At 34.5% G+C, this 21,178-nt stretch overlaps 2 protein-coding genes across 3 annotated transcripts; one reads left to right on the top strand and one right to left on the bottom strand.

Annotated features, from left to right (window-relative positions):
• Positions 1-287: 287 nt before the first annotated feature.
• Positions 288-15,214, bottom strand: LOC105334736 (phosphatidylinositol 3-kinase catalytic subunit type 3). The gene is made up of 23 exons (XM_011438290.4): positions 15,054-15,214; positions 12,655-12,843; positions 12,282-12,425; positions 11,741-11,864; positions 11,416-11,598; positions 11,212-11,283; positions 10,858-10,962; positions 10,660-10,752; positions 10,081-10,266; positions 9,690-9,823; positions 9,347-9,455; positions 9,120-9,187; positions 8,714-8,822; positions 8,226-8,342; positions 7,887-8,024; positions 7,547-7,675; positions 6,037-6,106; positions 5,432-5,581; positions 5,149-5,223; positions 4,390-4,558; positions 4,094-4,184; positions 3,494-3,619; positions 288-477 (listed from the first exon to the last, which is right to left on the bottom strand). Exons 1-23 carry the CDS (start codon positions 15,125-15,127, stop codon positions 463-465), a joined length of 2,670 nt encoding a protein of 889 aa, XP_011436592.3. The 5' UTR covers positions 15,128-15,214; the 3' UTR covers positions 288-462.
• A 24-nt stretch (positions 15,215-15,238) lies between these two features.
• Positions 15,239-20,903, top strand: LOC105334737 (DNA polymerase iota). Of its 2 annotated transcripts, none has more exons than XM_011438291.4 (9): positions 15,239-15,453; positions 15,997-16,113; positions 16,846-17,010; positions 17,529-17,675; positions 17,767-18,006; positions 18,403-18,581; positions 18,987-19,078; positions 19,172-19,305; positions 19,703-20,903. In XM_011438291.4, exons 1-9 carry the CDS (start codon positions 15,354-15,356, stop codon positions 20,749-20,751), a joined length of 2,223 nt encoding a protein of 740 aa, XP_011436593.3. In that variant the 5' UTR covers positions 15,239-15,353; the 3' UTR covers positions 20,752-20,903. The 2 variants fall into 2 exon arrangements, with proteins under 2 accessions (XP_011436593.3, XP_011436594.3); XM_011438292.4 differs by having other exon boundaries at positions 17,770-18,006.
• The last annotated feature ends 275 nt before the right edge of the window (positions 20,904-21,178 follow it).

Here is a 21,178-nt window from a genome sequence, read left to right on the forward strand (position 1 = left end):
TCATGTGTCTCCTCAATCTGAGACACAATAGTCACATGTCTTCTCAATCTGACACGCACAGAGATATCCCAGTAGTCACATGTCTCCTCAATCTGACACACACAGATATCCCTATAGTCATGTGTCTCCTCAATCTGACAAACACAGATATCCCAATGGTCACATGTCTTCTCAATCTGACACACACAGATATCAAAAAGATGTGAAGTAATGATTAAAATTTAGTCAACTGTATCACTTGTAAAAGTACTTTATAAAGTCTGTTGCAATAACAAGTCACAAAAATATAAGTGACTTGTAATTTATTTCTTTTCCTCCCCTAAAAAACCATAATAATATTGCATATATTTAACATCTTATTCTATAATAATAAAACTTATTTGTCAGTTTATAAAATAAACAGTTCATAAAATATTGCACATTTTTTCTTCATCACAGAAAAATGGTCCCTTTCATAGACTCCTATTTCCTCCATTTCTGTAAAAAAAAAAATACAAATTGACTATTTTCCAAGTTTCTCTTTCAAGTATTTTATCTTTTAATACATATTCATGTATATCAAATAAAAGTATTTTATCTTATAATACATACATATGTGTACCTAATATAAATCACATACAAGTATTTTATCTTATTTATAGATACATGTTTATGTAGTATAAATCGAATACAAACACTCTGTATACTACACAATCACCGATAAGCCAGCATATTGTGTTGGGCACTTTAACCCATAGTGCCAATCATAGAAGACAACATACATTGATTAAGGGAACACTTGGGTCACACTGGGTATAACAAGAGGCCCATGGGCCACATCATTCACCTGAACAACAAAATCAAATTGACAAAGTGTCTGAATAGCTTCACTATTTATCAAATGCAATACAAAAACCCAACTTCCCTGCAATAATAGCACTTTTCTGACCCATGGGGGTTCTGTATTATTCAAATTTGTACATTCTTACCTATCTTTTGCATCAACTTATTTATTTGTAGCTTATATTTTTTTCTATAAATTCCTACTTCACTACTTGTAATGTATGTATCCCCTGCCCACAAACTTGGACTCCTCTGTGATCCTCATGGATTACAGACCAATTTGATCTTGAAAAATTTTCCAACTATCTTTCATCCATGATAATTCTACTCATGTAGGTCAGTTTTAACACTCTTTTTGATAAAGAAAAAAAATATTTTTTCTGATATTTGTAAACAAAGTGAAATTGTAACAAAATTTTGGTGGGCACAATTCTAGGTGTTTATGTAATAAAAAAATCTACAGTACATATACATGCCTCAGTCTCAGACTCTCATGTTTTCATACCCTCATCTAAATATCACTTTTTTTCAAGACAGTGACCACCTTGTGCTGTGTAGATGTATTTAAAAGGTTTGATTAGTGCTTGCCCCTGGGCTATAGCATTTATTCTGTATCTATTGATTTGATTAATACTTGTCTGGGCTATAGCATGTATTCTGTATCTATTGGTTTGATAAGTACTTGCCTTGGCAATAGTGTGGACAGTAACCAAATGTTCTGTATAGGTTTAACTAGTACTTGCCTTGGGCTATTGTGTGTATTTGATGTACAGGGTTTGACTAGTACTTGCCCTGGGCTATAGTGTGTATTTGATGTACAGGGTTTGACTAGTACTTGCCCTGGGCTATAGTGTGTATTTGATGTATAGGGTTTGACTAGTACTTGCCCTGGGCTATAATGTGTATTTGATGTACAGGGTTTGACTAGTACTTGCCCTGGGCTATAGTGTGTAGGTTGACTAGTACTTGCCTGGGCTATAATGTGTATTTGATGTACAGGGTTTGACTAGTACTTGCCCCTGGGCTATAGTGTGTATTTGATGTACAGGGTTTGGCTAGTACTTGCCCTGGGCTATAATGTGTATTTGATGTACAGGGTTTGACTAGAACTTGCCTGGGTTATAGTGTGTATTTGATGTACAGGGTTTGACTAGTACTTGCCCTGGGCTATAGTGTGTATTTGATGTACAGGGTTTGACTAGTACTTGCCCTTGGCTATAGTGTGTATTTGATGTACAGGGTTTGACTAGTACTTGCCTGGGCTATAGTGTGTAGGTTGACTAGTACTTGCCTGGGCTATAATGTGTATTTAATGTACAGGGTTTGACTAGTACTTGCCCTGGGCTATAGTGTGTATTTGATGTACAGGGTTTGACTAGAACTTGCCTGGGCTATAGTGTGTATTTGATGTACAGGGTTTGACTAGTACTTGCCCTGGGCTATAGTGTGTATTTGATGTACAGGGTTTGACTAGTACTTGCCCTGGGCTATAGTGTTTATTTGATGTACAGGGTTTGACTAGTACTTGCCGGGGCTATAGTGTGTATTTGATGTACAGGGTTTGACTAGTACTTGCCTGGGCGATAGTGTGTATTTGATGTACAGGGTTTGACTAGTACTTGCCTGGGCTATAGTGTGTATTTGATGTTCAGGGTTTGACTAGTACTTGCCTGGGCTATAGTGTGTATTTGATGTACAGGGTTTGACTAGTACTTGCCCCTGGGCTATAGTGTGTATTTGATGTACAGGGTTTGACTAGTACTTGCCTGGGCTATAGCATGTATTTGATTTTTTGGGTTTGACTAGTACTTGCCTGGGCTATAGTGTGTAGGTTGACTAGTACTTGCCTGGGCTATAGTGTGTATTTGATGTACAGGGTTTGACTAGTACTTGCCCTGTGCTATAGTGTGTATTTGATGTACAGGGTTTGACTAGTACTTGCCTGTGCTATAGTGTGTATTTGATGTACAGGGTTTGACTAGTACTTGCCTGTGCTATAATGTGTATTTGATGTACAGGGTTTGACTAGTACTTGCCTGGGCTATAGTGTATATTTGATGTACAGGGTTTGACTAGTACTTGCCTGGGCTATCGTGTGTATTTGATGTACAGGGTTTGACTAGTACTTGCCTGGGCTATAATGTGTATTTGATGTACAGGGTTTGACTAGTACTTGCCCTGGGCTATAGTGTGTACTTGATGTACAGGGTTTGACTAGTACTTGCCTGGGCTATAGTGTGTATTTGATGTACAGGGTTTGACTAGTACTTGCCTGGGCTATAGTGTGTATTTGATGTACAGGGTTTGACTAGTACTTGCCCGGGCTATAGTGTGTATTTGATGTTCAGGGTTTGAATAGTACTTGCCCGAGCTATAGTGTGTATTTGATGGTCAGGGTTTGACTAGTACTTGCCTGGGCTATAGTGTGTAGTTTTGACTAGTACTTGCCTGGGCTATAGTGTGTATTTGATGTACAGGGTTTGACTAGTACTTGCCCGGGCTATAGTGTGTATTTGATGTTCAGGGTTTGACTAGTACTTGCCCGAGCTATAGTGTGTATTTGATGTTCAGGGTTTGACTAGTACTTGCCTGGGCTATAGTGTGTAGTTTTGACTAGTACTTGCCTGGGCTATAGTGTGTATTTGATGTACAGGGTTTGACTAGTACTTGCCTGTGCTATAGTGTGGAATCTCTCTACCAGCACTGGCATCATGGCCGACACGCTGCCGTCAATTACATTCTGCATGTACTGCACCGCCTCTTCATCTGTCAGGTGGAGAACAAACTTGTCCTGAACCTAGACCATCAAACATGAAAAAAAAAGTTAAGTTTATATCTATCATCTTCTAAACAATGTGTTTATATAATTTTTTTTTAATATATAAAAAAATCAATGATAAACATGTATGCACAGTTGTAATGAATCTTCCAGAAGTAATATGTAATGAATTATATTCATTTATACAAGAAGAGAGCAAAGGAAGGTTATCTACAATATGTAAATGCATGAAGTGTTCCAATCAAGTTTGTAGAGGTGTAAAACAAATAGCTTCAAAATTTAGTCATTATAACCTAAATCAATTATCAATGAGCATCGAAAATTAAATAATCACTCCACGTGAAGATATTTTTAGCCTGAGTGCAACAAAAAATAAAATATTTATGTTAGACTTCAGATACATTTTGATGCAGGCAAACTATTCCATACAATTTTGCAAATTCTTTCAAATTGTTATATGAAGTAGGTACTCCAATGCAGTAAATGGCTGACCTTTTTGACTGATTTATCAGGCTCTATAGCGATGTCTGGAATGTTGGCATTGACCATTAACGTGAACAGATTTAGAATGAGGTTGGAAGACCTGAAAACCATAATCATGTTAACTTTTACATCCTCCATATATGCTTCATTTTTACCAAAAAAGGTTTATAAAATATCACACACACACACACACATGTTTAAGATTTTGTTTTTAAAAAGTACATTAATGTTATGTTGAACAAAGATAAATCAGATGTTGGAATTTGTAATATACACTTTCATGGTAATCATCAATCTTGAATAACCTTCTGATTGCAAGAAAAGCTGTGTAGCAGAGTTTCTTAAAATCATGGAAATGCTCAGAGTTTGGGCCGCCCATTCCGTCAATCATTTCTGTTGTCAGCTTCATCAGTGGGGGGAGGAGCTTGGGGTCCCGCCCAAGTATGAAGCCAAAGTCTACATGGAATAGCTTTCCTACAAGCAGTTTTAATCATAAGTAGTTTTTCACACACACTTTTCAATACCAAATGTTTTCCTTGCAATAAACAATATGAAAATAATTTAATGTTTATAAACACCAGTAATTACCGTAAACCAACTTTTATTCGCGTGCGAGAAATTTCTTATAGATTCGCAAGAGCCTTGTTGTCGCGAATATTTCTTGCACTAACCAGTCCTTGGCATATGATTGTAATTACAAAACATATGTGGATAAGACTTGGTCTTAAAAATTAGCGTTGCAAACCAATCTCAGGTTAGTCGCGAAATAAAGATGTTGCGAATAAAAATTGGTTTACAGTCCTCCTGTCATTTTGGTGACCCTGTCTTACAGTAGAAATTACTCAAAAGTTTCCTAAAATGATTTTACAAAGGTAAATTCATATATATTTTAGTAAACTGGTATTTTTGCATACATGCTTTAAAAATATAAATATAGTTATACACATATACATGCACATTTATCTATTTAACAGATTATTAACAGTACATAATCAGCCAAATCAAAATGATATTGATTGTAGAGTAAGAAAATAAGATATGAGTAGCTTGTTTAGTAAATGTACCTGTCTTTGTCAGCAATAAATTATCGAAATGTCGATCTCCAACACCTAGCACATATGTTATGACACAGTAGCCAGCTGAAATATGAAAATAATTGACCATAAACCACTTGTTAATAGTTTTATCCAGTGTTTTAAATTTAGCCACTGTGTTAAATTAAACAAAAATACATATCAGTAATTTCCTACATGTAATCTTTTTTAAGAACCTGTCTCTAAAATGTGCAAACAATTTTATTTCAATAAATGACTATATACACATAGAAGTCAGAGTAATCCCCCCTACCACAGCTCTTCACAAAATTATCCATGACTTCAGGTTGGAATCCGTATGGAGTGTTTTCACACGGGGCACAGATTTTGAAGAAGCTTTGGATGCCTGTGTGCTGATTGAGAACCTCTGCTACTGCCACAGACTCCACAAACTGGACAAAGCCTACAGGAAAATAACCATGCAGTCTGAATCAACAGTCTCATTAAAACTTAGATCCACAATTTTTTTTTTGACATAGATAGAAAGTTGGTGAAATAATCAGCATCAGTATCTTATTCCTCCACAGAGTTAGTGTGACATAGGCAATTGATTGTTCATTTGTAAATTAGAGCTTTCAGAATGTAAATGTACTTAGTGGAAAATTCAATTCTGTAAGTGATCATTGTTGATACATATAAAAATTTGAAAGGAGGGAAATTCATTATCTATATTATTGTCGGATATTATATCTAACCCTTAAAATGCTTTTCAACCTGTTTTAAAATCTAGCCAAACAATTCAAATAAAAAAAATGTTAATTTTTTTAAATTCAATAAGGAGGTGAAATAAATATGTTTTACTTAATTTATTTATGATTACACAGAACAGTATGAGTCAAACCTTGAACTCTCACCTACCATGCTTACAGCTGGTAGCAAGAACTTTGTAAGGAGTCAACTTTAAATCCAAATTATCTCTCATCAACAACTGCAAATTTAAAAAAACGTAATCATTCACCGGAATTCAAATGACATTTTAAGCACTGAAAGTACCAAGTACTCTAAATTCTTTTTTACATGTACATTTAAACAGGTTTTGTAGTCTTACCTTATAATTTCATTACCTTCACTGTGGTTTCATTAATATTCACAGGCATCAATTTCAAATATATACAGGTGAATCTCAATAACTCGAACTTCGGGGGACCATGATTAAACTTCGAGAGATCAAGAGTTCGAGTGATCGAAAGTTAAAAAAAATCCGGAAATTTTTGTTCCGGTCATTTTGGTTGTAAAATTATAGTAGCCGGAAATTTATATTTATAACATGGAGGATAGTCTGACATGATTTCAGTCGTATTTTCTGCTACATTACTGCAATTTAAACAATACAGAACTTACTTGTGTGCTTATTAAGTGTATTTTTTTCACGTTAAAAAACTTTTAAGAATATTATGTTTTCTTAATCATTACGTTAGAATATTTTAAATAAAGAGCATTTACCGTAACATTCACAAGTTGTTGAAATTAATAGATCACTTACAAATTACTTATCTACCCTTTGAAGGAAGCAATGGGTAGTGTCACTTACGTAATCAACCAATTTACACTACCACGCTAGCCCCCAGGAGTTCACTCAAACGTCCAGGTAAGGTCCACGCGGAGCTATAATTATACGCTTGATCGGCCGCGTGTGTACACAGCAATCACTTCGAGTTATCAAGAGTGAAAAACAATAAAATACGTATAACGGGACCCAGGTTTTACTTCGAGAGAACAAGAACTTCGAGAGATCGGAGTTCGAGAGATCAAGAGTAAATTTGCTTAGTTATATAGAGAAAAAAATTGGGACCGTGAGTTCACTTCGAGAGATCAAGAACTTCGAGAGATCGAAGTTCGAGCCATTGAGTGTCACCTGTAGTATAAAATGCATACAAACATAAAACGGAACATGTAATGCCACTAAAAATTGTTGCCTCACACCTTTTACAGTGAACATTTGAATTTGTATATCACCTAAACAACAAAAACTAAGTTTGAGTGAATAGTAATAAATTGAGAGTATTCAAAATATAAATGTAGATAAAACTAGACAAATGACTGTAGTGTAGACATTAGTGAACTTTCTAGACACCTGTGATTAGTGTAAACAATGTACCCTCTGGACACTTATCAATAGTGCAAACACTAGGGTACCTTCTACACACTACTCTCTAGTGTAGACATTAGTGTACCTTCTGGACACTTCTCTCTAATGTAGACATTTTCATTCTTTTTAGACACCTGTCATTTAATAGTGTAGACAATAAAGTACTCTCTAGACACCTGTCTCTAGTGTAGACAATAGTGTACTTTCTGGACACCTGTCTATGGTGTATACATTACTGTACTTTCTGGACACCTATCTCTAGTGTAGACATTGGCGTACCTTGTCCATCAGAGTGATGATTTGCAGAATGAGGTTATCCTGTCGAAGATCATCCCCGTGTTTGTACATGGCCATGTATTCCCCACCTTCCACCATTTTGAACACAAATTTACAAGGCATCAAGTTACTCTGTAAAATGATAAACAGTAAGATCTTAAATACATAAATATAATGAGGTAACTCATGGCTTGTATAAAGATTGTGTGCCTAAAACAAAGGGTCTAGGAAAACACCAGTTTTCTGTGTAAACTTTTACACCTATGTACATGTACAAGTAAAACAATACCACAATTCTTATATTTCTTTTTCTGTTAAACCATTATATATTTTTTAATCTTACCTTGAATAGTGTTGCTTTTTCTGGAATGATTCCACAAATTTTAATGTCTGGGTCAAGAGGTAGTGATAATGGCTCAAAGTTGGAGAAATCAAATTTACAGGCTTCTTGATCATGTAGTAGAGCCTGCAATCTCTCTATCTACAACATCAGTCAAGTATATTTTGAAGGGCATCTACTTACATGTGCTGTCAATACATAGCAAATAGAAAAGTACTGGTAAAGACACATAATATGAAAATTCAGTCTTAACCCTTCATCCACTTCCTAGATAGATGTATTCATATAAAAGTACATGTATATGCATACTGTACATATTTCATGGTACATCTCAATACTCACTTTTTTCTTTCTATTGCCGCTTTCCCTGGTTACAATTTTGACTAGATCCACCAGCCTGTCTATAAATGTCTGCTGCCGAGCAATCATGGAGCGTCTCTGTCTAGATTCATTACTCTCCTGGAAAAGGTAAACAATGCTTGTATTGTTGCATGACTGTTCATGTATATTGTATCTATATATCTTGTATTGTAAGATGAAAATACATCTATATTACATCCAATTATCTCTCAGTTCTACACAAATGTATGGGAATTACAAGTACAGATTTGAATCACACTACACAAGTTAGGATCTACATTTCTTTGCAAAATTACCAAATATGTATGTGTAATGAATTTCGTTTTATATGGAATTTTAAATGAATTCTTAAAATCTGGATGTAGAGTAAACTGTAAATTCAAGTAAAGCCCCCTATACAATGTAACAGATATGCAACAATAAATCCTATTCTTTATGATGTAATACAACAAATGGAGCCATTTGAATACCTTGAACAGAGCCTGCGAGAACCTCTTCAAAACATGCTGATACATTTTGGTCACTTTGGAGTCCTTTACATCAAGGCCATTGGGGTCTACACACTCCACCGACAAGTACCTTAAAACAAGCATGGACATATCACACTGTACAAGTTCAATATACCATGTAAAGACTAACTGAAAAATACAATATTGCTCAGGTACATAATCACCATCGTTGTGATCACTCGTGGGTATACGAAGATGGTACATCTTCTGAGCTAATGTTTATTGTTTGTAAAACCCGACTTTAAATAAATATTATCTTATATCTAAGATTAACTCATTGTATACCGGTAATTCATAAGTAAATAATAATGAAAAAAATTGAAAAAGGGTCAGTGAAATTCAGAAGAATGAATAAATATAACCATACCAGTAGAAGTAATTTGCAAGAGATGTATTGTTACATGCACGGGAGATCAGAAAACTGGCAAGATCCATCTGAATGAAAAAAAATTCACATATTCAGATATTGATTACATTTTTGTGAATGATACTTTACTTTTTGTCCAAGTGTTTTTAACTACAAAAATATCTAAAAAATAAAAATGCGCATCTCAGCAACATGTAATAAGGATTCTAGGATTGTTGAGGTCCTACCTCTCTCTCTAGCTTGGACTCTGGACTTTCAGACTGTGAGGGAGATGATCCTCCCAAGGCATGCAATATTGATTCATTGGAAGATGCTCTGGACAGAACACTAGTAGTCCTGCAAAAAAAATGTGCCACTTACAAGTACATTGTATAATGTTTAATCATCATCTGCAGGTTCTGTACACGATTTATACATTCACTTCTTTGAGTATCAATATCTCACAGCCAAAAAAGAAGATCAAGAAAATTAGATTTTAAAAATCCAAACATCATATCTGAATTAAATGGTACAACGTTTGTAAAAAAAAAAAAAAAAACAAAAAACATCCATTATATGATTACACTGTACCTGGTTTTTTCAGGTGCACTTGTGTCACTGACAGAGTCCTTCCTGTCTACTATGCTATCATTGTATCTCATGATCTCCTCAAAGTCCTCATACTTCAGGGCCTGAACCAGTTGGAGCAGATACAGCAAAAGATCCTGGAGAGGCACCAAAAAGATATTAATCTTTATTACTCTAAATAACTGTACAATGTACATTACTCTAAATAAGTGTATAATGTACATACTTCAATCTACCAACTTTTAATTCTTCTTTGCCGTATATAGAAATATTTTAGCGAATTTATTGTAAAAAATTGCAAAACTAAAGTATGTGTACAATATTCTTACATTTTCATGACTGTGGTAAGGGGATCAGAAAAAATGTGAATGTTATGAAATTATCCAGCAGATACCTGATCATCGGCCTGCCTGAGTCGGGACACAGCGTACTTCCTGACCGTAGGGTGCGAGAAGGCTGGGGAGAGAAGTTCCAAGGCATCCTCCACATCCATGGGACTCCAGCGGGTAAGGAGTTCAATCCCCTGACGGGATTCCTGAGGTTGTTTCCAGTTCACACACTTCAAAAACTTTGTCAAGGCCTGTAATAGAGTTTAATTTCTAGGTTAACAATACCAATCTGACGGGTGCAATCATGATAATAGATATAAGAAAAATAGCTGATTTATTTTTCTGGCAAACAGGCATAGGTTATAATTCCATATAGTCCATAACAAATTATTGATAATTTTCCATTAAAAAAATACTTAAAACACTTTGAAATTATGTATATTAAGATCCTTTATGATTAAATTGTGCAAAGAAGAATTTTGAAGAAAAGGCATTCAGATACATCACTCCAATTTGATACATGTAGTCCACAATAGGGATTCACTCTCTCACTTTTTCAACCTGTTCAACTACAGGTAGAGAGTAGAAATTTCAATATAGCACTTCAAATCACTGCATTGATAGTGCAGCATCTTTTACTCTACCTTTTTCTGGTTACATAGGTAAAACCTAAATTTCCACACCAAGTCTTCCTCTTCAGATGTGAGAGTTTTAGTGGGTGGATAGCGGACAATTTCCTGTAGTATAAAATATATCATTTTTACATTGGACCATATATTGGTACTGAGATTTGAAACTTTTTATAGTAATAAAAGTTGCCAAAGACAGACAAAGATTATTACATGGAGTAGATTTCTGGTTTTGGCATCTGGCTTCATGTCTCTATCCGTTGGACCACTTCTCAAACTCCTGGCCAATCTGTGGTGTTTACTTTCCACCAAATTTTCCTTGGAAAAAAAATAAGAATGATGATGCAATAATCATAATTAACTAATATTAATTAACAAATATAATGTACATGGTGCAGATTTCTCACACTAATTTGGAACTGGCACCGTTGATTGCATTGAATAATTCTTTCATTTTGAGATTTTATTAGAAAATTAAATATATATGGTATTCAAGGATAATAACATTATCATCATGGTGAGTAACACCAAATATTAATTTCTTTAAAATAATTATCTTTAATATACCATGTCAATTTCTGGATCAGGCACTTGAACCAAATCAGGTATTGTTTTGTAAACCAAAGGTTCATCTCCATCCTGGTCAAATTGAAATTGAAAAGAAGATAATGTATCATGATAAAATTCTTCATAACAAATAATTTTGTTTTAAAAAAATAATTTCATATAATTACCAGGTATATATTTTTCAGTGAAAGTTCTTTTACATACCTTTTCAAAGTAGACAACTGAGTACTCGATATCTTCATAATGTATGAGGGGGAATTCAATCATCAGATACATAAACTTGGAGTCCCTTTTCTGTTTTTCATTGATCATTTCAATTTCACGGAATGTAAGCCGATCTAACCAGTCTACTTTTAGCATGTGGCCATCTCGGTGTTTCTTGCTCAGCTATAATAAATTAAATATGATGCAGCAAGTACATGTTATTTCCTTTAGCAAGAATCAGGGAAAATCAAAATTTTCTTTTTCTTTAATTGAAATTGTATTTCATTGTAAATTTAGCAAAACGATAGATTTTCGTCCTCATTACCTTGGCTAATTTGCTCATTTGGTCCTTGTGGTCCTTAGACTTCCCTGGGGTGGTGGAGTTTGAGCTGGGGTCAGGGAGCATGTTTGGCCACACCTTCAAATCATGCATGCCTTGTCGGTAGGTTCTAAAGGGGACATTGGAAAAAAAATGATTGTAGTTTTTACAAGAATTATATGGCATAAACAGGTACCTATTCCTACATTAATTGATTCAATATTCCTTTTATTTATGATTATTTCATTTATATTAGCTCCGAAAATCAAGTTATGTTGATTCATTATCAATAAACAAGTACGATAATCATTTGGCTGTCAAGTTGCCATGTAGAAATAAACATATTCTTCCTTTGATAAGCGCTAAAGACAATTAAATACCGGTACATGTACAACTTTTTCACACAAGAAGAATCAGGGAAAACTCTTTTCTTGGAAAGAGCTACACTGTGTTGTGAGAGATGTGGTATTGTAAATGCACAGTTTTAGAGTGCTGGATTTCTATTAAGCCATATAACACAGGACTGGGGTACAAATTTTCATATTACCCTCTTTTTCCAAACAAAGGAATAACTGTGCTGCCTACAGGAATGGACTTATTGGTTCCATAAATGTCCCAAATGGTTAAACTAAGGATGGCGTTCCTTGGAAGATCACTGTACTTGACAGGAAGTGTTATCCATTCATTCCAACTGTAAAGAAATTCCATAAGATCATTGAGTTAAAATCAAAATATCTTCATATTTCTTTTCTGCAGTCAACAGACAAAAAACTGTCAATAGTCAATGACAAATGTTCGGTTTGACAAAATTGACGATTAAAATTCAGGATTTGATAAGTTTTAATTATATGGTTTTATTACTTGCAACTTTGCAATATCAAGAAACATATAAATTACACCAGAAACTACACTTGGCTTACTTCCATCTAGTGCTGAATGCTTTGTAGGAGGTGCTCATTGACAGGGAGAGTGGGTGTCCATCTGCAAACACCTGACAGGTAACGTACAGGTCAGAACATTCCTCTCCATACACCCCAGAAAACTTCAGCATAGGGTCATCCAGAAGTTCTTTGTAGTCAGGCCTCTGCCGCTCTCCCTCCAGTGTCCCTCTGGACATCAAAAATTAATTATAAAGGACATACATGAAAACATTTATAGCTGCTTGGTCCGATTTTATATCAAATGCACGCTTTTAAACGATGGCTATGCTTAGTATATGTATAATAATAGACATTGCAGTAGTTTTACCTGTCAATTATGCCAAATTTCAATGAAGACAAATATGTACAAAATTTGCTAACAAAACAAACGACATTAAAAGGTACCGCGATACTTCCCCTCATGTTAAATTTTACCCCTGACGACGAGACGGGTATAGTTGTATTAGGAATTTGACATCGCTTTAAATAAAAGTCGAAATGATCAGACAAATTACAAATAAACTTGTGTACATTTTGTTCGCTAATATTTCTAAAGTCTGTTTTTTTACAATAGACGCATAGCAAGCGGGTTGAATAACCCCAATCATTTGGGGGACGAAACCAAGCGGTTTCCTTTTTTAAACATTCCCAGGATGCATTTTGGTTTGTTTTTTTCGTTTACTCAAAGAGAAATTATTTTTATTTACTTTAATTATTTCTAACTTTGAAAGGAGACTGATTCTGCTGGTGTAAATAGGAGAAAGTCCATAACTTTCTAAGATAAAATGATTTGTATGAAAAACATTTTGATACTGTAATTACAAAAACAAGAGGCCCAGGGGCCACATCGCTCACCTGAGCAACAATTGCCTTAATTCTGATCAAATTAGCATTACAGTATCAAAATATCTTGACAACTAAGTACAGTAGATCTTGCTAAAAAAAAAATTGAAAATTTGCCAATTTTTTGGGGGTAAATACCAAGCCCCTTTTGTTGTTGTACCTGTAAGAAGATTTTTCTCTATTCCTATATACCCCCCCCCCCCTCCATTTTGTGGCCCAACTTTTCTCTATGGAATCATGGTTTCATCAAACTTAAATCTGCATAACCTGTGCTTTCACACTATGCACTGAGTTTAGGACTGAAAACTTTCCCAGAATATTTTTAAAGATTTTCTTTATATATTCGTATGTAAAAATTCAAACCGCCTAATAGTTTTTAGAAAAAGATTTTTAAAGATTTTCTTCATATATAAAAATTCATCCCCCTATTTTGGCCCCACCCTACCCACAGGGACCATGATTTGAACAAACTTGAATCTACACTACCTAAGGATGCTTCCATTTTAATTTGAGCTTTCCTGGCCTAATGGTTTTTGAGAAGAACATTTTTAAAGATTTTCTCTATATATTCCTATGTAAAAATCCATTCCCCCATTGTGGCCCCATCATACCACCAGGGACTATGATTTGAAAAACTTGAATCTACACTACCTGAGAATGCTTCCTCTTTAATTTGAGCTTTTCTGGCCTAATAGTTTTTGAGAAGAAGATTTTTAAAGATTTTCTCTGTATATTCCTATGTAAAACTTGATCCCCCTATTGCGGCCCCACCCTACCCCCTGGGGACCATGATTTGAACAAACTTGAATCTACACTACCTGAGGATGCTTCCATTTTAATTTGAGCTTTTCTGGCCTGATAGTTTTTGAGAAGAAGATTTTTAAAGATTTTCTTTATATATTCCTATGTAAAACTTGATCCCCCTCTTGTGGCCCCTCCCTACCCCCGTAGACCATGATTTGAACAAACTTGAATCTACACTACCTGAGGATGCCTCCACACAAGTTTAAGCTTTTCAGGCCTAATAGTTTTTGAGATGAAGATTTTTGAAAAATACCAACAAATTTTCAATAATTCTCAATTATCTCCCCTTTTAAGAGGGCGTGGCCCTTCTTTTGAACAAACTTGAATCCCCTTCACATAGTGGTGCTTTGTGCCAAATTTGGTTGAAATCTGCCCAGTGGTTCTTGAGAAGAAGATGAAAATGTGAAAAGTTTACAACGACGACGACGACAACGACGACAACGCCGACAACGACAGACAACGGACAAATTGTGATCAGAAAAGCTCACTTAAACCTTTGGCTCAGGTGAGCTAAAAATCGGACCAAGCAGCTTTTACTGAACATCATGTTTTTGAACAATCATTACTGTACATTGTTCAGTTAAGTTTCATTCAAACTTCTAAAATGATATCTAATAAAAATTGACAAGAAATAACATAAAAGCTAGAATAAAAAAGAACATAGTTTTGATTATCATATATCCTGGTGGTCACTTTTCAAACAATTAACAATAAATTTTACATTATTTTTCTGTTGTTTCAACTTAACTTACATCTTAATTTGAAGATTTACATCAAGGTCACAACTGTAAACATAATGAAATCGATCACTCATTTCCCCCATCATGATTTAAGTCATTTTTGCTTCCAATGACCAATCTTCTAAAAAAAAAAAAATGGAGAAAATTCTAACTGTGAAAAGTAACTGGTGCGCTGGCTGATTCGATTCGTACTTCTTTTTGATCGGGATCGAAGTAACAAAAGTGAGGGAAAACTGAAGACTTGAGTTGATAGTTCATTGTACATATGATATAGGCCCTGTATTTAAAGATTATGAACGCGATTTGAAATATATGGATTTGATTATGGAAGATTTCAACGAGGATGATGAGGTCTGGTCCAATCCTGTGACTGACACTTTGAAAATAACCGACTCTGAGCAGGTTGTGAGAGGTAACTTTATAACTTATATCAGAGACATAAATAACACTATGTCGATCTCTGCTTATATGTGATAAAACTTTGAGTTACTTTCAGTCTGACGATATGTGTGAAATGATTACAAGTCTTTTTAGCATGGTTATTTATATCTTCTTCCATTATTTATTTACTTATTCATATTCTCTTTTTGATGAAGGTTTTTTTTTCATGAGGCAGCATGCATCTGTTATACATTACCTTTCTATTTGTACAAAACTGTTATAACGTATATGTAACATAAACACAGACAGTCATAGGTAGCAAATATAATGAATGCCAGATCAGCCTACATATTTAATCATGAAATCAGAATTCAAAATTCATTTGTGCTGTGTTGCAATTCTGATTGTGATTTTATAACTGTTTTGCACTGCTGCATTGATATTGTCATGTCAGGCAACTTTATGTATTTGAAGAAAACATGCATGATTATGATGACATTAGAAAATATTTCATAATAGTGCCATCTGCTTGTACAGTACATGAATTGACTACATCTATATTTGCAAATTTCAGATGAAACAAAAGATAGACAGTCTATCCACAGAAGAACCATCGTCCACATTGATGTGGATTGTTTCTATGCTCAGGTGGAAATGATCAGAAACCCAACACTGAGAGATAAACCTTTAGGTATAATATTCTCATATGTGCAAATGGGGCTTTATTTCAATGAATGATTACATACTGTGATATCTTTCAAATTTGTACATGTTGTGAGGGTATACATTTGTAAATACCTATCCATCTTGTTATTACAGTACTAGAAATAAGGCAGTTCTACAAAATTACATTTTCTGATGACTTTAGAGACGTTTGTAAAAAATTTTGGACAAATTAATGAATTAGTTGTGAATTCCAAACAGCCACCCCATTCTGAATTCCATAAATACCTGATCAGTATAAGATAGAGAGAATATACCAGTACATTATATGTGTATGTCAATGGCAGAAGTGTTAGCGGGGTAAACAGCATCTGATTTTAATAAGTCTGAATGAAGAGCTGCAATATTTGTTTAAATAAAATGTTATTTACCGTATACAGATAATGAGGTATAAATGTCATCTTTGAAATATACATGTACCCATGTGCAGATCTAGAAGGGGGGAGACAAGTCATCGTTGTCCCCCCCCCCCCCCCCCCAATTAAAAATTCAATTTAATTTTCTTAATTTCTTAAATTTACAATTCATATACTTATCTAGTAAAATTACCAAAATATGCATCTGACCCCTTCCCCTCCCTTCTCAGGCAAACTTAAATATCCATGAGACATTCACTGGAAATATTTTCCGGATCCATGCATGTGTACCTGATTAATAATATTTCAAGACAACTGTAATGTTTTTTTGTATTTCTTATCAGGAATTCAGCAGAAGAACATTGTGGTGACCTGTAATTATGTTGCTAGGAAGTACGGTGTGACAAAGCTTATGTACATAAAGGATGCCAAGGAGAAATGCCCTCAGCTTGTATTGGTCAGTGGGGAAGATCTGACTAATTACAGGAACATGTCCTACAAAATATCAGGTATGAATGAAAAAACTTCTGTATATTTCATTATTCTATCAGCGCATTCTCTGGGTTTTTTTTTTTTTAACTACCAGTAATCCTTCATGATATATGTACATGTATATTACATTGTCAAAGGATAGAACTTTATCTGGTTAAAATTGGATATGGTAAAATACATGTGACTATTTAGCAAAAGGCATAACATGACCATGTCTATTCCACATATCCAACTGATTTTAATGAGTTTTATGCACTATTTTACACTCTTAATAGATATTTGATTTGAAGAAAGTAGAAATATAAACAGTATTAAAATGCATTTTTTGTTTTTCTTAGGAATATAACAGTTGCAATCATTGCTGAAAAAATATTAACCTGACTTGACTGATGTAGATAAGGGATTATGTATTTTTTCTGCAATGCTTGCAAGCATTTTACACTGATGAACCAATATAAAAAGCACTTTATTTTTCATTTATGTCAGCTGCTTTTAATCACTTCTTATAACTAATAAGACAATTTTTTGCAAACAGAATTTCTCCTTAAGTACACACCATATGTAGAAAGACTAGGAATGGATGAGAATTATTTAGATGTATCCGAGTTGGTAGAATGCAGGAAAGATAAGACACCACTGACGGTTGCAGGCCATGTATTTGGAGATTCAAATCAAGATTCACGTAAGAAGATTTATGAAATGTACTTTAAAATTGTATTGTAATTTACAAAGCTAAAATCAATTAACAATAATTTTCCTATTTGTGTTTTAAGCAGAGGACATCTGTACCTGCGGTTGCTATGAGAGGATTTTGATTGGTTCCCACATTGCAGAGGAGATTCGAGCAGCTTTATACAAAGAAATGGGAATCACATGCTGTGCTGGTATTGCTCATAACAAACTGTTGTCTAAACTTGTGGGGGAGCAACACAAACCTAATCAACAAACCACGCTCTTTTCCCATCATGCCTTGACTTTCATGTCCAAACTACCAAAAGCACGGAGTATTCCTGGTAAATCCGTACAAGTACATGTACATGTATTATTTTTAAACTATATGTAAATTTTGCAGAACTTGTAAATGTCAAATAACTAAAAAGGATAGGTCAGCGGATACTGATCAATACTTGAAATAAACTTTAATTCAAGTTCAATCAATAAAAAATAAATATATTGTATGTACATGTACTGGGTAAAGAAATGATGTTTCATTTCAGAATTATTTATCATATTCTTGTGTACTGTCACAGACTTTGAGAACATTGTCAGAACACTCTTCAGGACATTTGATGTACAATGAAAGCAAGAAATGACGATAAACTTTTACTACAAATACATATTTTTTTTAACATATATAACACAAACATTTATTCATTATATAAGGCATGTATTTTAATCTAACTACTCAGGTGTTGGATCAGCCACTGCTAGAAGGCTGGCAGAATTTGGGGTTGTGACGATGACAGATTTACAGCAGTGCCCCCTGGAGGATCTAAAAAGAGAATTAGGCGGCAGCACAGCGGTCACTATCAAAGAGCTCAGCGAGGGCATCGATGAGAACCCAGTCATTCCTTACAGCAAACCACAGGTGTTAAGCCATGTTCAGTGTAACTATGTTCAATTAATGGAATCAACATTCGGTATTTTATGAATTATCAAGTAGCTTATTATATTTTGTTTCACACTTTTTAAAATGCTAAAGAAACTGTCATTGAATTTTTGGATTGATTACTGTAATTTAAATCCCAATAATGCAAATTAACACATCTTTTAAGACAATGTCACAAAAGAAGAACATTGATATGCTTGACTACATGAACTATATCTTCTCTAAGTGTATGAAGTACCGGTAGATCAACATTTAGCATGTTCAAAAATAATGCATGCATATGCAATTTTCTATTTTGAGCTAAAAAAAAAAAAAAAAACACTTACGATACATAGTTGTACCAGTGAAAAACATAATGTAAACAAATTTTGAAATATTTTGCAGACATTAAGTGATGAGGATTCTTTTAAAAGTTGCTGCTCTGTGAAAGAAGCAAATCAGAAGATTAAAGAGTTGGTAAAGAGTCTCATGATAAGGTTTGTGTAACTTCAGTATGTGTCAGTGCAAAGAGTTATTCATCTTGAATTTCTGACATTTTTGAGTTTATGTATATTGTATGCTTGTTGTAGGCTGGTTGAGGATGGTCGTGTTGCTGGTACAGTTAGATTGACCATACGTAGACTGAGTGCTGAGAATAAATACCTGAACAGAGAATCCAAACAATGCAACATTCCCAGCCATGTCATCTCAAAACTGTCAAAAGGTTTAATTTTGTCCATTTATAGATAAACCTTGATGATGTAATAAGTTTTGACTTCATGATAAGGCTCTGGGCCATAAAACTTAAAATAGCTCACTTTTTATCACAGCCTTATTTTTCTGTTATGCATCTCTTTGTTAAAGTGAGATTGAAATCATAAGTTGGCTCGCCCAAGTTTTATGCCCTTATAGCACTATATTCTCTCTCTCTCTCTCTCTCTCTCTCTCTCTCTCTCTCTCTCTCTCTCTCTCTCTTCTCTCATTATGATAGTAATGCAAGCAGTTAAAAAATGGTTTAGATAACATACATGTACAGGCTTATTGTGAATATGAAATAGGAATTGGGTTATTGTTTTCCAAGCTTAACATTGTTATATGATGGCAAGAAATCTTTTATTTAGACAACCAGGATCAAGCCTGTGGTAAAATGGAAGATCTTTTGATGTCTTTATTCAACAAACTAGTTGATGTGAAGAGGCCATTTCATCTAACTCTTATTAATGTTGCATTCTGTAACCTAACAGAGCGAAGCAAGAACTCTATTAGCCATTTCTTTTCTCCCCAAAAGAACAAGAGTGCAAGAAGTGAAAACAAACATTCAAATGCTGATCATTCAAACACCAATCAAAAATCTGAGTTGTATTTTGGAAACAATGGTATGAATTCCTCATCTGCAAAAGAAACTAAAACGAAATGCTCAACTTCTATGTCTTTGCCAACATCATCTACGAATCATTATGGAAATAAGAACTCCACAGGAGATAAAGAACAGAATTTTTGTGAATCTGAAACAAATTTGGACCAAGTTACAGTTGTACCTTTAGAACAGTCATGTGGAAATGACAATGCACGCCATCTTGTGAACAAACGGAAGTCCTGCTCCCCCAAGTCTGGGTTTTTCAGTAAGAGGATTAGAACAGATGAGAAAAGTTCTGAGTGTAAGAATTCATGTGATCTGCCTTCTGTTGGTCAGGACTCCATTGATGCTGAGGTTTTTGGCCAGCTTCCTCCTGAAATCCAGAAAGAAATAACTGAATCTAGAAACATGCAGCAGCCTCCCTCTCCTGTCTTTGTCAAACAGGCATTGGGCTCACCAAGTCAAAGAGGGGAGGTTGATGAAACTTATAAAGATGGTGTCCAGAATGAAAAGGAAATAGAAAATGATTTGTTGACTACAGATTTAACATGTAAAAGCGATAGTAAAAACCTTAAATCTTCCACATCAGTGACAAAGACAAACAAGACCCCATTAGTTCCAGCGGGATATGACCGTGACGTCTTTCTCAACTTGCCCCCAGACATTCAGAGAGAGCTCATACAGGAAGAAGAGAGGAAAGCTGAATGGGCTCATGTTAAACATGGGAGACAGGGTGTCAGAAATCCACAAAGTAGAGACTCAGTGAGTGCCAATGCTGGAAATCTCTTAAAATACTTAAAAAGAAGTAAATAAAGCTAATTGCTGTGTCTTTTAATTTTGTTGGGGTTTTAAAGGAAGAAAAATTAGTGCTGTGTTGAATGCTATTGTTCATGTATTGTTAACTCTTTCGTAATAGATAGTTATAATGTCTATATGTTAACAAGCAAATGAAATAATTGGATGATTTTTTTCCTTGAGTTACTTTGTTGAATTAAGAGTACCAGGTTGAAAAATCATGAAAAAAAAAAAAAAAATAGGATCACATTCAATACAGTTGAAAATTGTGTATTTTGGATATTACTTTCAATAATATTGCTGTGCGCAAGACAGACTAAACATGTTGTGGTAAAACTCAGTGAAAGTGAAGTGCTGACAACCAGAGAATTTACTTCCATATATCTCTGTAGTTCGTTGCATCCTAGCTATTAAAAAATTAGAAATACATGTATCGGTAATAAGT

This window comes from Magallana gigas, chromosome 6 (assembly GCF_963853765.1).
Source record: "Magallana gigas chromosome 6, xbMagGiga1.1, whole genome shotgun sequence".
Taxonomy (NCBI): Eukaryota; Metazoa; Mollusca; class Bivalvia; order Ostreida; family Ostreidae; genus Magallana; species Magallana gigas.